A 17,935-nucleotide genomic window follows, 5' to 3' on the forward strand; every position below is an offset into this window, starting at 1 on the left:
TTTTATTAGTATTTTTTTTTTTTTTTTTAGCTTTTCCTCTTTATCTGTATTTCTGTATTTGCCGTGGCTTAAACAACCCTGGCATCAACTTAATAAAAGCAGGGAAAAAAGTACAGGAAAATCATGTATATGTAATGCGAACAATGTTCTTCCTTTCCATGAATGCTTTCATCATTCTTTCTATCCCTTCTCTATACAGTTTTTTTTTTTCCACCAACCATTGCACTCATATTTACAGTACGGCTTGTCATAGAAGCCCTGTGTGTGCACTGTTTTTCTCCCTTTCATCCAAATAGCAGCCATTTATATATACCCCCACCCCAAGAAACTGCATGGCCTGTACTGTGAAGCATCACTTTAAATGAAAGGATAAACATAAAGGTTACCGTTTCATTCTTTATATTGATGCAAGTTCCTGTAGAAGCCCCTTGAACCCTAGGCCCAGGCTGAGCACTGTGCTCTTAAAATCAAGATGAAAGTATATCCAAAACCAACATTTTTTTATTTTTTGTAATTATAATTAGAGTAGGGAATAGTTAAACACCTGTCAGGTTTTAGTTTTTTTCCCCAGTCATTGTGTGAAATTTTCCTTCATTTCCTAAGTGAGAGAAAGGCCTTTTAAAACCTGATTAGGTGTCCTCATTGGAAGCAGCTTACCGCTGTGGAATGCACATGCTTTCAGTGTGAACAAGCCCTGAAGGACTATACAATTATCCCAAAACAGAAAAATCTGTATACTACTTCACATTGATAAATTGATGAGGTTTAACTCATTACCAAAAACTAAAGTGGGAAAATCTGAAGCAAAGTAGAGAGGAGAGAAAACAGTAAACCGAGGTTGCTTTACAATAAGAAATGATTAAAGGGAGAGTCAGAGTCAATAGTTCAAGTATGGGACTTGAAAGGCATCAAGGGTAGTTTGTGACTATTGAAGTCTACTTAACCAGTTGACATCCGCGGTGTTAAACCCCCTTCCCATCCAGGCCATTGTTCAGTATTCAGTGCTGCGGTACTTTGACTGACATTTATATGATTGATTTTTAAATGGATATAAGGCAGTTGGTGAGTTAAATATTTTTAAGTTTATAGCACATCTTGTTTGCCCAGTGAGCCATGAAGTTTGGCCATGAGGTACCAGGTGGAGTATTGGAAAATAGACCTTACATCTTTCAGTTGATCTAGGTCTTATTTTGATATCAGAAAATTTAGACCAGGTATGGAAAACATTTTCCAGTGAGTGCCTGATTGTGGGCATCCCGTGCCTTTCAGCATGGGATGAAAGAGTGGCTTTCCGATCAGGTAGTTTAGGGGGTCTCTGGGCATAATCCGTTCGATAAAATAGCTTTTTTTCTGTTGCTAATAAACAATGTGTTCCCATAAGGAAATAAGAGGTTTGTGAGGTCGTGAAACAGGCAGAGGTTCATGTGAGGTTCTCTAGTTTTATCAGATACTGAAGGATCAGGAGGGATGAGGTGACATTTTGGGCAATGTGTTAGCCAGTTGAAAGTCTCGAACATGACCAGAAAATACTAGCTAGATTGTAAAATCTAATATTCGATAAATTGGCGCCTGGATACATCTTGGGTTGTTATTTCTTAAGGGCTTGTCTAGGAGCTGAGTGTCTTTGTTTGAGGAGAAGGCACAATGTTAGAGGGTTTTGAACCCTCTAACTGCAATTCCCAGTATGCGCTGTTGGTACTTTAAAGTTTCAGCATTGAACTGGGCATTTCTTTTGTAATAATAGGTTTGACCCACTGAAGGCTCTGCACCGGTTTGTATTGGCAAGTGTTTTGCTCCTCATACAATAGTGCAGCAGATTTAGTCAGTTGCAGTTATATATGTGCAATGATCTGTAATCGCTGATCTTCCCAGGGCAGTTTATTGTTGGCAAAGGTAACGGGTACATAGTATATCAGGAAAAAAAAAAACCCTTCATTTTCTCTGAAACAACTTGAAACTAACCACAGTAATTTTGTGTATTCCATGTGTGACGAAACTCAAACTTTTTGGTTTTTGATTCAACCTAAATAATACAAATGATAACAGTATGACCAAAAATGATGGGACCTTTAACCCAACTTTTCTGTCATCTGGAAACAAATCTCTGTATCCTTCAATGAGAAGTCTGCACCTGCCAACAGGTAGTTTGGCCCACTCTTGTGCAAACTGCTCCAGCTATCTCAGGTTTCAAGGATGCCTTCTCCAGACTGCACTTTTCAGCTCTTTCCATAGATGTTCAATAGGATTCAGATCAGGGCTTAGACGGCCACTTCAGAATACTCCAGTGTTTTTGCACTCAGCCATTTTTAAGTGCTTTTAGCTCTGATTTCAGTCATTATCCTGTGGGAGGACCCATGACCCGTGACTTAGAGCTTTCTGACACTGGTACTTGAATATTCCACATGCATTAATTATTTCAATGACGCTGTAAGGGTATCAACAAATTGTGTGTATTTATAATGTGTGTGTATGTGTATAATATATAGATAGGAGAGCACACACCTGGCAATGCTTGGTGCTGAAGAATCAGACTTGTCACAGAATTTCCAACATGTCTAAAGTGCTGATTGTTTCCACGGTGCACCCCTAAATGACCCGATTGATGAAGAAGCATTAAGGAGGGACATGGCATATTTCACCTCTAAACTTCATGTCTTAGAGGTGCCTACACATAACTACAGCATTCTGCAGAACTGACACCATACCTCAGAGTTTTGAAGCTTGCATAACCTATCCTGCCCCATGGATGTTGCTTTTGGCCAGTAAGGTGGGCCATCATTGCGATAGAACAATAGAACTGTGTGGGAGACAGGACAGGAGTGGGCAAACTTTCACACAGCCAGGTAATTTCAGCTTTGCCTGATCAGAATGGCCTGGCATTTGGGCATAGCAGCCAAGACTGCCGGCTGTTGCAGATATTGAACCTCTAGGTTATATACCTGCAGGATATTCAACCCGCCAACATCTACCATTACCAGAAATATCAGTCTGATCTGGATTGTGAAGTTGGCTGTAGTGTACACTCTGTTTTGGGGTGCTATGTTGGATGGAAATGACAAAAATCTACTTCCACATTTCTCCACTGGTCCCCACCCGTTCAGCTGCCTGTAAATGATTTCTTTTGACATCAGTCTCAATTCTGTTATGTCTGCAAAGGAACATTTTCCCATTGTGTAGTGCTGGATCACTACAGTGCTTCTGTATAAATCTGTCTTCTCTCATTAGCTTGAATGAGGCAGCAGGGAGTGCTCTGTATTAGACTAGTAATGTGCGTTGGTGGAGCAATTCCCTTGCAATGTACTGTTATATTGCATTTTTTATTTTCTCTACACCCACGTGCAGGACAGCAATAATAAACCTTGTGCTATGCCCAGAGCAACTTCACAAAGGCAGCACACAGCATCTTTGCTTTTATAAACCAGGTCAGTGTTAGCTTCAGCTGCAGTTGTGATTTTTAATATTTGTGCTTTTACATGATTTGTAGACCAGACTTCTCTTGCATCTTTTTTGCAGTGGCAAAATACTTTTTCCCCCCAGTTTCTTGTCCTTGTACAGCGTGGGGCACAAATGACTGTAGAAAATTCTCACTATCTCCGAGAGATGCAATTACCTAGCAGGTAATTTACCTGACTCAAACTTTTTTTTTCTGTAGGAAAGCATGTTGAAGCTAAACTTCAGGAAAATGGCTTAATACACCATTGAGATATATACGTGGTAGATCTTCACCTCCCAAAAATATTTTACTGGATGTATTTACAGCCCTGCCAGACACAAAATCTTCCAGGTGGTCAGACTTTCTTCTGCTTCAGTTAAAGGACAAGTTGTGTGTGTGTCCAAACATGCCAAGCTTTAAAATTATACGTGCCCATGAAATCGCAAAAGACACAACCGTACCCAAAATTGCCCATGGTTTGTGCGTAATTTTTATTCATACATAACTTCATCACATAAGGTGTTAAGGGGGGGGGGGCAAATTACAGTGACCGGTCATCTTTGTGAAGACATCAGGGGTCTCCAAGACCCCTAATGTCACCCTAAGGGACCCTCAAAAAAGCTGATGAAGCAGAGATCAGCTTCTCTCCTATATCTGCACCTGGGCAGTGACAGCTATATATACATCACTTCTTGCATTCAGAGACTGGCGGGGAGATAGTGTACTGATCTCCCTGCACAGAGCCCATGTGCCAGTCCCGGGTACAGCGGAGCTCCGGATGGGTGGCGGCAGGGTAGGCGTGCACACCCCCATGCATAATGCAAGCGATCAGGCTGCTCTACTGCCGCCGGAACTCTTGTATACAAACAAGCCATCGCTGGCTGTTTACAATTCAAGCAGATTTAAGGGAGAACTGAGGTGTGCTTTTCACTCACCTCATAGTTCTGGCCGACCTGTGACAATGAGACTGTCACAGGTCGGCTCAGTAGAATGTCTCATTATACCGCTAGCTACAGCTCGCGGTATACTGAGCCTAGGGTGACGGGAGGACGCTAGTTTGTGTCCTCCCTTTACCCTAAGGAGAACTATGCCGAAAAGCCTTAACCCCATAGTTCTCCTTTTAAAACACGCTCACCCGTATCCAAAAAGCCACAGTCCAGCCGTTTAAGTACAATGACCAGATGTGAGGTGGTTAAGATCTTGTGTATCAAAAATCACAACTTTTGCTATTGACTGTTTACATTTCTCCTTTAAGAAAATAGAGTACTATTTTATAGAAAATGGAATCTAACATTAGATGTTGCCCATGGTAACAAATCAATTGTTTTTTCATTCATGAAATCTGGTTGATCACTGTGGCCAACAGCTGCACTTTTCTGTTACCTTTTTATTTATTTTAATATATAGCCCCTGTGTACCGCCTATACTTCAAGGCACCAGATATAGAAAAATGGATTTCTTTTTTTAAAGTTCCTGCACCTTTAAGCCGAGACATTACAGCATGCCTGGAGAATCTTCCCCTGAGCCTGGAACACGTGTTACAGATATGTCGACCTGAAAAGGATACTTGAGAATGGTGTGGGGGATCCCTGAGATGTAATACGCTGGAAAGTCTGAGCCTCCACATCTCCTACACAGTATACATGTCTCTTGTGTGTGACTACAGCCCCTTTCCTAACATGGATCACTTAAACATGTGCTTATTTACGTAATACTTTGGAGTGGGCGATCAGAGACCATTTTAGTGTTTTACAGCTCAAAATTCCTCTGGAAATGCTGCCCGCAGGGCGGTTCTCTTGGGCTAAAACAAAAGGTGCCTTCATTGCTGAGTGATGTCAGTCTAGAATTACAAAACTGTGCTGTCTTCATTTTGTGTTTGGATATTTGTAGACATCCCTCTCTTAGTGTCCTCCTTTTAGTTGTGATCTTTGCTGACTTCACACTGGCAGATCTGGTCTTTTATGGAATGAAAGATTCAATATTTATTTACCGTTCTCCAAATGATGGCCAAAAACCATTATGGGTAATACTTTTCACCTGATCTTCTGGACTGATTGGAACATGTTTTGGTAGGTTTAAACACCTTTGTACTTATAGAACTTATTTAAGGCTATAGGGCCCTTGAGATGACTACAGACTTCAGCAGGCGATCAATGTTTTCCATATGAAAGGCCAATAGAGGAGGGAGAGTAAGGGGTTTGCAGAAACTAAAGGTGCCCATACAATACACTGCACGATTCTCGTACGAGAATAGCGGGAAATCCCACGATCGTGCAGCGTATGGAAGGCGTGCAACCGTTTCTACTGTACGGTCGCACGTCTTCCGTCGAACAAGCAGGTTGGAAAACCCGCCAGGAATCGTACGATTCTCTGCGAGTTAGTGGCCTGCTTGTTGGACCACTGCCGAACGGGCCGGTGTGCGCATGCGCACACCGCCCGTTTGCAGTCATTGGAAGCCCACCCCTCATTGCAGTCATCGCAAGCCCGCCCCTTAAGGGGGCGGGCTTGCAATGATCGCAAGTACGATCTTCCTGTCCAAGATGGGCAGATCGTACAAGCTTTTAATTAGCTTACAACCATCGCAAGACAAAAGTCTTAAGCCTTTAGCCTTGACCAGGCAGCAACATGCTTTTATGGCAGAAGAGACTTAAATAGGTTATATAGACTTTAGATTTCAGCCAATTAATCAAGAATTCACTGTGTGGGTTCTATTCAGTACCCTTCAACCCGGCATCTCTTAATCAGCTGATCAAAGGAGCAGGTTGGAAAATTCTTCGCCGAACGGAGCTGCTAGCTCTGTTTAGACATTCTGACAGTGGCTGGCGGCCTGTATCTATACCTGTGACATGATATCTTTACACATTACAGATGAGGGGCATAATGCACAACCAGAGTGGCTCACTGCCTTGTAATTGTGATGGTCAGCGATCACAGATGTAAACACTGTTTAGATTTGAGAGCCCACTCCATGGAGGAAGGAGGATTGCTGCCTTATCACAGGAGGAGGAGGAGGCGGAGGAAGGAGGCTTGTGGTTCATGGTGGTGGGGATTTAAAGTGCTACTGCACATCAATGATAAGGAGGTGGGGATTTTGTAGAACCAACTATTCTAAACTAGAGATGATTACAGGTCTTTGCTAATTGATTTTTGAGGATTTACCTTTTTTAAAAATCATTTTAGTTAGAATGTTTCTTCCCTAAAACATAGTGATATTACATTTAAGGTCAGTGAAGTTCTTCTGTTCATCATTGATCTTCAGTATGTTAGCAGGTTTTTCATAAGTTCTTCTGTCAGAATGCATCTATAGATATGTCCTGGATGAATCTGGCAGCTCAGATTAGTTGCTAGTCTTGTAGGCCTGTTTTGTTCCTGTATTTTCAAAATGTAGCAGCTGTGTATACAAAATTAGATGGGGGGGGGGGACATATCCCTCAGGAGGGGACTGGTGACCATTAAACATTGTTGTTGCAAATCTCCAGTTCTGCTTGCTTTCTGGGGTGAAATGCATGCAGTGCAGACATTGGAGACCATGCTCCCACCTCAGGCTGCATGATTTACAGGTATTGCAAACTGAGCTGCTCTGATTTGCATCATGGTGCCTCATTTTCTCATGGCACTTCAATAGAAAACATTGCCAAAAGAACACATTCACTGAAAAATGTAGGCTTGCTCAATAGTTCAATTTGTATTTACTCTTTCTTTTCTAGCCTACATTGTCTAATGTATCAAGTCTCCAGACTCCGACCACATTTGTGGCATGTACACAATCTGTGACCATCAAGTCCCCTAGTATGTCTGCAGTCTCAGACAGTCCTCTAGCATTACCTATACTGAACATTTTGTGCCCTTTTAGTTATATCAGGAGCCATAGTTGAGGCCTTCTTTACTTCATAACCTCATAACCACTGACTTAAATGGTCAGAAACACAATTCCCCTATGTTTTTATTAACCATTGTCCTGATTGTTCCACTTACGGGCTCATTCATTAATATCTGCAGTTTATATTACTGAACCCAGCCTTTTTTTTTCTTTTTTTTTTTAACTTGATCCCTCTAGTCAGTAACTGGCTGTGTTTATGAAGAGTCTTCATATAGGTGGTAGGTGTAGGCATCTGTCCTTAGAACTTGCTGTGTATGTGCAATCCCTTGGCCTTTTGCACAGATTTGTAAAGTGATATGCTGGGGGGGAATCCTTTCGCATAAGAGGATCAATCTTGTCAGCTGGGTAGAGAGCCACTGTCTGCTCAGACATCTGTTAAGTCAGTTAAACATAAGTTAAATAACAGTTTGCAATGGTGTAGGTCCTGCTGCACAAACTGGAAATGTACAGAATGCGTATTCCCAGCTTCACTCCTGCACATATACAGGTGAAACTCGAATAATTAGAATATCGTGCAAAGTTCATTTATTTCACTAATGCAACTTAAAAGGTGAAACTAATATATGAGATAGACTCATTACATGCAAAGCAAGATAATTCAAGCCGTGATTTGTCATAATTGTGATGATTATGGCTTACAGCTCATGAAAACCCCAAGAACCCCAAATCCACAATCTCAAAAAAGTAGATTATTACATGCAATCAATAAAACAAGGATTGTACATAGAACAATATTGGAACTGTGAAAAGTACAAGCATGCATATGTACTCAGTACTTGGTTTGGGCCCCTTTTGCAGCACTTATTGCAATTACTTTTGCACGATATTCTAATTATTCGAGTTTCACCTGTACTTTACAAACATATGCATTTATGTGTAGTGTTAAGATTTTAAGATGATTGTTGATGTTTGTATACATTTCTTTTGGGTGAAATTGTTGTGTTGGGATACAGCACATCTTTGCACCATTCATTTGTAAGAGAGAGCATTGGCAGAAAAAGAAATTCAGCAGTAAGCCAACAAGAATTGCTGGTTTCCCTTGTTTGTATGTTGGCTTTGCTGCTTCAGAGCAAAGCTGATGATCTGCAGAGATCTACCTACAGCAGCCCCAACTTTAGCCTACTGAGCCACTCTACAGAATCAACCAGGGAAATGCTAATCGTAGAAGAGTCCATTTTGTAAAGGAGAACTGCGGCTTATAGCCTGGTGTCCTTAAACAATACAAAAGTGCCTTTGTGTTTCATGTGAGACTTCTGCACACAATCTGATTTTGTGCCAGGGGGTTCTGTGAGTTCAGTGCAGAATGATCAGTCCTGATTAGCTGGGCAGAACACTTGGTTACACAGCCCTGTCCAGCTTTGCCTTGGACGGAACATGAATTTTGGAACGGGCACGCTTTATTAAACTATAAAGAATTTCAAGGCTGTGTTCAGAAAATTCCTTTACCTAAAGCCTACTTAAATCTCCAGCTATTGGTAAGATCTCAGTTTAAAGCTGACCTTTACCCCTGACTAAAAATCACATCAGCGTGCAGCTCTGCATGCTGATATGAAATCATCTTACATTAGCTAAACATATTTTTATTTTACTTCCATTTTTTCCCCCAGTTTAGCACAAAGGATGTAATCTGTGCCCAAGCATTGCATCCTGGGAAGTTTGCATCAGCAGAGCATTGCTGGGAAATCTCATCTGTAATCTCACAAGATCTCAGGGAAAGACATTTTTCCACCATTGAGATGATGTGCATGGTCACATGTCCTAGTCACAAGTGCCAGAGTTCCAGGAAGTAAAGGGAGATATAATAACCTGCCCTGAGTTTAATTGGCCAATGTGAGGAGAATGGGGAGGAAAAGAGAAATGTTATACATAAAATAAGAAGCCGGCAATTATCTAGAAGTATGTGTTTTGTAGATTGTCATTACTAAACATTTCTAAAGGTGACTTTTGTTGTTGTTTTGAAGATATGGGTACTTATGACCTCATTGGTGAGATTGTGCCTTATTTCCTTGCCCTGTGACACCTGTGCAGGAAATGGAGCATGTGATTGTCACCAAGACGGAAGGTATTGTCCATCTCTTTAACCCTTCCCCCCAACCTACTGTGTCCCTATTGCAGAACTTTTCTATGATATCTTGTCCGTGCAAGAAGGAGATGATATAGTAATGAAAACCTGGGCTTGTAACTCCTCCATTCTTGATGATTTCTAGTCCTGTCAGTATTTTTGCCAGGAATATGCTCATAGAATTTGTGACTTGTGATCTTTGCACACAGTTGTTAAATATTGTCTAGCATTGTAAAATACATGTAGTCTTGTGCCATATTTATAAAGGCTGGAATTGTTTGCTATATAGAGAATGTTTGTTTCGTATTTGGGAAAGTGACATCTGCTGGCTGTATGAAGCTACCACACTGTCAAATTGTTTTTACAGATGGGGTATTTATTTTTTTTCTTTTCTTATGTCCTAGTGGCAGCATGGTGGCTATTGTAAAACCTGCACTGGATGGGAAAAGCTTTTGTATTCTGTGTAAATGAAACCCGTGTTTTGCAGATTAAGAATTCAAATATACTAAGTGGTAGAAGTTCAAATTTTAGTGATCTCCATAGAGCGTAGTCAAGTCAGAGTAATTTGCGAAGCGTGGTATCCCTGTAAAAGTGTTTGGCTTTGTACTGTGCCTGGCAAGTAAACACCTTTGGGCTTGATCCAAAAGTTCATATCCATGAGGGAACCTGTACTCTATTTTATACTTTCAAAAAGTAATTATCCTGCCTCACAGAAGACCCCACAAGGTTTATACTCTTCAGCCAGAAAAGCCTCTTCTGTGCTCCTTGCTTAATCTTCATGTTTTTTTGGGCCTGACTGGTTCTGATTTCATGACTAAGCATTGCCAACTGCCTTTCCACTGTCAACTGATTCTGTACCAGTGGCCAGTAAGGACCATTCACACCAAAATGTAGTACACCACTGCGCATGCATATTCGTGCATTGAGGGGCATGCTTTTATGCAGCTGATTCATATGGGCTGCAACGTACCTCGGGGCACCAAATAGTCATGCTGTGTTTTTTGGAAGGGCAGCACAACTTCTCTAAACATGTAATAGGGCCCCATTTACAATGAATGGCACCACAATGCACTAACTAATTTTATTCGCAGTGAGCGCTCCCCCCCCACCTTAAAAATAAATAATTTTCTGCTGAGAAATTCATAGTTTTTGCCTTTGCTAACTGGCTATTTTATTTGAAACTTGTAGCAGAGATACTGAGAGAGAACTGGAATATCTGCAGTGTATCCTATGTAATAAACAAGCCTCAAAGTAAACAAACTTCCTTTTACCTCCCCTGACTGAGCCCAATGCGCCTTCATTTGTGATTTACATGTCCCCCCTTCCAGACATTGCAGCCAAAAATTGTGAGGGTTCCAGCACCAGAGGCAGAAATCAGTGGACAAGGACTAATTGACAAGCTACAGGCCTGTGCATATGCAGTGATGATGCGGATTAGCACTCTCCCTGGAACATCTCATCCCACTATAGTGCAAGCATTCATTTTTCAGTTTCGGCATGACAAATTGCCGTGCAATTGCAAACAATTGTGTGTGCTGTTTTTATTCTGAAGTAAACTTTGTAACACATTTGTGTATTTTAAATTAAGGATGATAATTTTATTTTAATCCGATTTTAATCTAAAAAATAATCGGCCAACTGACTATGAAAATAATCAGTTGCAGCCCTATACTTGTTTCGTTCTGTTTATTATACGCTGTACTATTTCCTGCAACTGAAGCCTATTTTCTGCTCACATATGTTCTCGTGATTTGATGCTAATAGGTCCTTTTGTCTTGGTTAACTGCAGCATGAAGTCCACTGAATCACAGCCTGATGGGGCCAGATAAAAACAAATCTAACAGAACTCTGGCCAAAGCTGCTTTTCATCTTGTTCAGAGAGGCTTACACCTTTGTCCAAAGCAGCCTGCCAATTACAGAGAAAACTACTAGCGTCAAATACGTCTGGCCATAGAATGTGGTTCCTAACGATTCTATCTATGAGACATGTATATGGTAATCAAGATAGTGTGAATGGGCCCTTAGACCAAGTTTCCTGTTCCGTATACAGGGTGTAACATTAAACTTGGTCACTTCATCGCCCCCTGAGGATCCTTTGACAGGATTTGTTAATTGAGAAACGAAGTCCCATCTGCAATGGCAACAGAGGGACTTATAGTTCTCAATAGAATACACGTGTCGGTGATGTCATCACACTCTTGTAGTCCATTCATTCACCTTGTTAATTAATGTCCTTACCTAAGTAATGACAGGGACAGGAGGGATAATCTGCAGGAGCCAGAGACAAGTATTGCACCCGTGATCCACTGATGTGTGGTAATCTGATGACAAACTGGAGGTAGCCCATTACTCGTCATGGCAGATGCTGCCACGTGCACTGATTGTCAGAGTAGGAGTGCAGAGGATGATGCAAATATTGCTGCGGAGGTCATATAATAGTGTCTGCATCTGAGTTCTGTCACATGTGATGAGTGTGGGTTCTGTAATGGAAATGTGATGTGTGGGGCTAAACAAGGGAAAATGCAGATATGTCAGGGAACGTTATTCTCGTCTTCAAATGTACACTTTGCTTGTTTGTACACTACACACCTGCGTTCCTTGAGGCCTCTATAAAGTTTCGTTGAGTTCAGCCACCGGGCTAGTCCAATAATGACTGTTGGCTTGTGGTGGCCAAGCTAAATACGAGTTTGGCAAGCAAGCCTCTCAAGCAGGCTTATATCTGTGTGTTCAGCTGAAGATCTTGCTTTGTTAACGTTGCTTTGGACAATTCTAAATCTCTCCTTTTTTGTTTACAGGGAAATGAGGCAAGCTACCCGTTGGAAATGTGCTCACATTGTAAGTATTATTTTTTGCCAAACATCTATAATGTTAATGAATGGAGCTGTGATTGGTTATGATACAAAAGCACATGCATGCAAGCACGAGTAGAGCTATGTCTGTGCATTATACTTGTGTTCTGGGAGCTGCTGGTGGTAATAGAATACTGATTTGTCCATCATAACACCATGAACTGAACCCATAATGAAAATTTACATTTTTCTTGGTACCTAAAGTGTTTGTTTTTTATTTTAAGATTTAGTGGCAGAAAGCTTAGACTTAAGTTTTTACTGCTCTGTGTACCTGTTGAGGATATCTTCGCTCACTTCCTGACTGTGTGATTTAAGTTTCCATGACAGGAAGTGAGAGAAATTCCCATGGCATTAAAAAGCTGACAGGTCTATCCTTTCTCACTCTACTAAGGGCTTGTAAACACCATGTCCAGACCAGAACAGTACGTTCCCTGACCAAAAAAAGCATCCCAATGTATCCCTATGGAATTTCTGGGCTCTGTTCACACCAGCACAGTCCGGTCCAGACAAAAATACTGCTAGTCTCATTGCCTCTGGCCTGAAATGCACTGGAACGCATACAAGCGCACTGGACTGCACCTGAAAGCCCATTTTAGTCTTTAAAAAAAACAGCACTGGAACGCGTCAAAATCACCGTAAAAATGCACTGTGTTGGCAGATCTGCTCTAGATTTGGTCTAGACATGGTGTGAACATAGCCTAAAAGCAAGTGTTACTGCTGTGTCCCTGCTAGCACAACACACTACTGTGGGTTGTGGTGGTCTGTGTTGCAAAAATGGTACATCTCCAAATTCCTATTTTGGTGCATTGGCTCACCCTAATCTCATACCCGACTGGCTGATAGACCGGTCCCTGCAGCTTTCCTCCCCCTTCACACCAGGGGTCTAAGGTCCCTTGAGTGGGTACACACTTAAGTTGCTCCAGGGACTGTAATATTCCTGCATGTTTCTCTAGCCCCTTTACTGTGCTAATGCCTTCTTCCTCCTCTTGCATTTAGTTGGCTGGAGTAAGGTGAGTGCGGTAATGAGCGGATGATCTCTGGCTGCCTAATTGTCAGATAACTTTGGCATATGTGAAAGATAAGATGGAGCACATAGAGAAGTTGGCTTCTTGTACATTATGAGACTGATATTTCTTATGATGCACCAAAGAAACCTTTAAATGTTCCATAGGGACTCGTCACTGGATACTTTTTTTTAGCTGAAGAGCACATGGTCAGGACACATTTATATTCTGTTTACATTCATCACTGGTGCATGGTCATTACTCCTGTTAATTGGCTCTGTCACAAAATGTGCTTGATAAGTTTACTACTGGCTTATTTATTGATTTGATTATACATTAGAAAGTTCATCTAAATAATGTGAATTCTTACTGTATCTGGCAACCCTATATGTAAATGTAAACAGTTATAGATTGACAGCAAGTCTTCCCCGGAATAAATGCTGGAGCCACACCTGCTTGTCCCTTGTAGTGTGCGAAGCTGCACATACCACATGTCTGTTGGACTGAAGCAGTATACTGACACTGACACCACCTTTCTCTCGTTGCACAGAAGAAAGGATTGGCCAGGAAGGAGTGATCTCTCCAAGTTGATTCTTCTCATGAGCGCTCCACACCGGTTTATCTTGCTGCAGGCCTGCTAACTGGCCATACACCTATAGATGTTCTGCAGATTTTCTATAGTCAGATCGAAAAAGTGCAACAGATTCCTCATCTACGCTAAACTGTGTGGGTGGAGGAATCTCCCTCTGGGCCAAGCCGGTCGGCCCCACTAACTCTCAAAATACCTGCAGTGCCTTCATCCCATCAGATTGTTCAGGTATTTTGAGCCAGCGGGGCCGACTAGCAAGATACCGAAGCTTGGCCCAGTGGGAGATTCCTCCATTCACACAGTTTAGCGTAGATGGGGGAATCTGTTGCACTTTTTCCCTCTGACCATAGAAAATCTATAGGTGTATAGCCAGCTTAAGGATTGAATGCCAAGGTGTTTCAGTCAAGGTTTGATTAAAGGACAAGTGCAATTATTTTTGATGGACCCTTTTCCCATGTTAACCGTTTTTGTATAGGGTACACCTGCCTGTTAACCTTTTAGACATGCTTTTTGTGCCCACTACAATGCAAGGCTGGTGGCCATTGTGCCACATACACATGCAACCCAAGCTCCATTCACTTAAGTGAAAAGCCTTTTGACATTTCAAGTAGTTTTGGACAGCTAGGGGGGGGGTGGGTGCTGGCTAGGAAGATTTGGGGGAAAAGGCTGAACCTTAACACTTAACCTATTAAAATGCGCTCTAAACTCCAAACCTTAACTTTGTTAAGCATGCTTATTAATGGATACCTTCCCTGTCTCTCCTATTTTTACAATGAGATATACTTATTTGCAGCACATCCCTCTGGAGATCCTCGTAACATAGCAGATTTACCCATTACCATGCATTATGTACTGAGTAGCTACACATAGTGCATGAACCTTTTCTTGTGTGTTTGGTGCACCCCCTCCCAACATCTCATTCCCACTGTAGTGGGTACAGCAGTCTGCAAGAGACTGAAACTTTGCTCTGCATTCAGGTGCCCCCACTCCATCACTAGGACCTACATTAGGTGGACTTTACTGGCGGGATCAACAGGTGTTTTGACTTCATTGGCAATATGGTTGTTCTAGGTCAGTGACATTGAAATTAATGAAGCAGCAGTGTCAGCAAAACGGCCGAGAAGTTATAAAGTAATTACATTTGTCTCCGTGTAAAGGTTTTGGGTAATGTAACACAGTCATGCATTGTATATCGTTCATGTGCCTCTGTTTAAGACCACATGGGAAACTGTGAATATCTCTGCATGTGGCTACTTGTGGCTTTTCAACCTGTTCATGCGAAGTAGGCCTAAACCAGGAAATCAAATCTATCATGCAAGTTAAAGGAGAACTATGAGGAGTGCTTTTCACTCACCTCATAGTTCTAGCTGACCTGTGATAATGAGACTGTCACAGGTCGGCTCAGTAGATCGGGAGGTGAGCGAACACATGCCGGCGCTCGCTCACTTCTCGATCCTGTCACGGCTAGTTTGTGTCCTCCCGTTACCCCAAGGAGAACTATGGGGAAAAGCCTTAACCCCATAGCTCTCCTTTTAAGCATTTGATGCCTTATGTGTAAGCTGTGCTATGAGAAGGTTTTAGGCCCCGTTCACACCAGGGCTGTTCGGCCGCGCTGAACCGCCGACATGAGCGATTCCATACATTGCCATGGGGACCGTTCATGTGACTGTGATCCGAACCGCCTGCCGCCCAAAATGCTCCTTGGCCCTTTGATCAGCGCGGTTTCATATAGATTCCAAGGAACCGCGCTGATCAGAGTGGTTTTGGGCGTTTTTAAATACGCTTCAGAGCTGAAATGCAATTTAAAACGCCCCAAGCCACCCTTTTTAAAATTTGCGCGGAAACCGTGCTGAGCCGCAACCACCCTGGTGTCAATTGGGCCTTAGTGTCGGCCTACAACATGAGAGGGAACTAATCTGCCTTCCCATTGCAACGAATGCAGCAATGTGTGACACGTTGCAATGTTTTTACAATTCAGCTTTTTTATATTTCATTGGAAGATCATTCCACAGATAATTGCCACACAGGGCATAAAATATATTGTATGATCCCACTCCCCTCAGAACACACATTCTTACTGTATAATAGACTGATTTCCCTAGAAAACATCATGTGACACTGCACTACAACAACACGCAGGATATAGTCTGCTTAGACCTAATAAAACCAAATTCCATCCCATGCAGGTATTTTTATATAGCCTCGCCTAGTTTTTATGATTGGATGGGTTCTTTGTCAATATAAGATTGCTATGCAATTCACATGGTTGTCATATTTCTGCCAGCTAAATGATTCCAAAAAATTGGCAGAGAAAAGGTTAGTCTACAGTATTCCTTATTTTGCTATTAAATATATGCAAGTATAGAAAACACCAACCCTTGTATGTGTAGAGGGTAGAACTGACCCATAGTTTAGTAACTAAGAAAGAAGGACCGGTGAGGACATGACGCTCGTCCAACATGTGTGCTATGCTCTGCTAGAAAGGGAACAGGATGGTTAATGTTTCTTCAGGTGAAGCTGGGTAACCCCTTGAATGTTTGTTTCACTCTAAAAGGTCCCTCTTTAATCTTGTCTTTGGAAGACTGTTTTCCCAGGGAAATCCTCATCCGTGCAATTCTTCTTTCTGATTTTCTGTAGTATGTTGGAATACAAGTGTCTATGTATATCTTCAAGGGCACTGCCTGTGTAATGTGAGCCAAGAGATGGAAATAGATGCCTTGTCTGTCGCCTTCAGCACTGTGCTTATGAATCAAATACTCTTAAAGTGGACCTATCATTAATCTTCACACTTCACATGAATCAATGGGGTGCGGTGCATGTTGGCATTAGCAAATTGCATTATTTTGAGGAACAACACAAGCTATCACTTCTTGCTGTATGAGTACTGCTGCCTTATGTGACCTAAAGCTGAAAAGATCACAACTTCCAAAGCACATGTACTAGGTGCTGCTCCAGGTCAATCCACTTGGATCCACTAACAGGGTGCACACCAGCTCCTAACCAGCCATGAAATACACTTGAACTTTAAGGAAACGCGGCACTCCTGTGTCAATTGAAGATCGGTTGTAATCTTTAATTCAACAATAGGCATAGCATGCGTCTCAGACAAAATCTTACACGTTTCACTCATACTTGTGTGTGATCATAGTTATAGAGCCACTTAAAGGGGAACTTTACCCATATCTTTGGAGTGACTACAAAGGTACCTATAAAAATGATTAGCAATGACATTCTACAAACCGATACTTCTAGATAATTGCAGGCTTTGTATTCTTTGCATGCCTTATTTTTCTTTTCCTCCCCAGCCTTCTCATTGTGGCCTTTTTTTTTTTTTTTAACAAAGAGCAAATATATTTCCCTTTACTTCCTGGGACATGTGACTAGATATGTGACCATGAATGTAAGATGATTTCATATCTGCATTCAGAGCTGTATGCTGATGTGATTTTTAGTGAAAGGGGGTAAAGGTCTTCAATTGACATGAGTGCCGTGTTTCCTTATACTGTCACTGAAAACATCAGTCTGGCCATGGGGGGGGGGCATCGTGGGTGTTTTAGGTCATTAGATACGGGAACATTTTGGTCAGACAGCACATCGAGCAGACTTGTTGTGAGACAGGACTATGTATGGATAGATGTATAGATGGATATGTGGCCAGTTCAAACACTGATTCTGCTTATTGGTGTTTAAAGCTGCAATCTTGTATATGTTTTATTGTATAGAATGGTGGCGCTGTCTAGCGTATTCTATGTAATTTTCAAATACAAATTCCTCACCTGCTTAGTCTGCTGCAGTCTAGGTTCCCAGAAGTTGCCTAAAACTGATTCACTGTGGTTTCCAGTGTGGCTTCCCGTTCTCGTTCATTTGTATCTTTTGATGTGGTACTGTTTTTTGCCTGGCTATAGCTTTTAGTATGAGGTGGTGTTTCATTAACCTGCAGTGTATATTTTCCAATCTTCCACTAAAAATGTTCTTACACCAACACGCTTTTTTCTAAAAAAATAAAAATATATTATCGGCATACTCTAAAATGCATCATGCTGAAATATTGTCAAGTCTGCAAAAAAAGCTCTGGCAGTGTTTGATCCTTTGACATTAGATCACGATTTCAGTCTCCA

The 17,935-nt window shown here is 41.7% G+C and overlaps 1 protein-coding gene across 1 annotated transcript in view; it reads left to right on the forward strand.

The window, feature by feature from the left end:
• The window catches only part of PPP3R1 (protein phosphatase 3 regulatory subunit B, alpha), a 52,999-nt gene that overhangs the window by 18,339 nt on the left and 16,725 nt on the right, over positions 1 to 17,935 (forward strand). Inside the window, exon 2 of the mRNA XM_018566946.1 lies at positions 12,171 to 12,210. Within this exon, the coding sequence (XP_018422448.1) occupies positions 12,171 to 12,210 (40 nt within the window). The remainder of the gene's footprint in view (positions 1 to 12,170; positions 12,211 to 17,935) is intronic.

The sequence above is a fragment of the Nanorana parkeri genome, unplaced genomic scaffold (assembly GCF_000935625.1).
Source record: "Nanorana parkeri isolate BGI_ZX_2015 unplaced genomic scaffold, ASM93562v1 scaffold990, whole genome shotgun sequence".
Taxonomy (NCBI): domain Eukaryota; kingdom Metazoa; phylum Chordata; class Amphibia; order Anura; family Dicroglossidae; genus Nanorana; species Nanorana parkeri.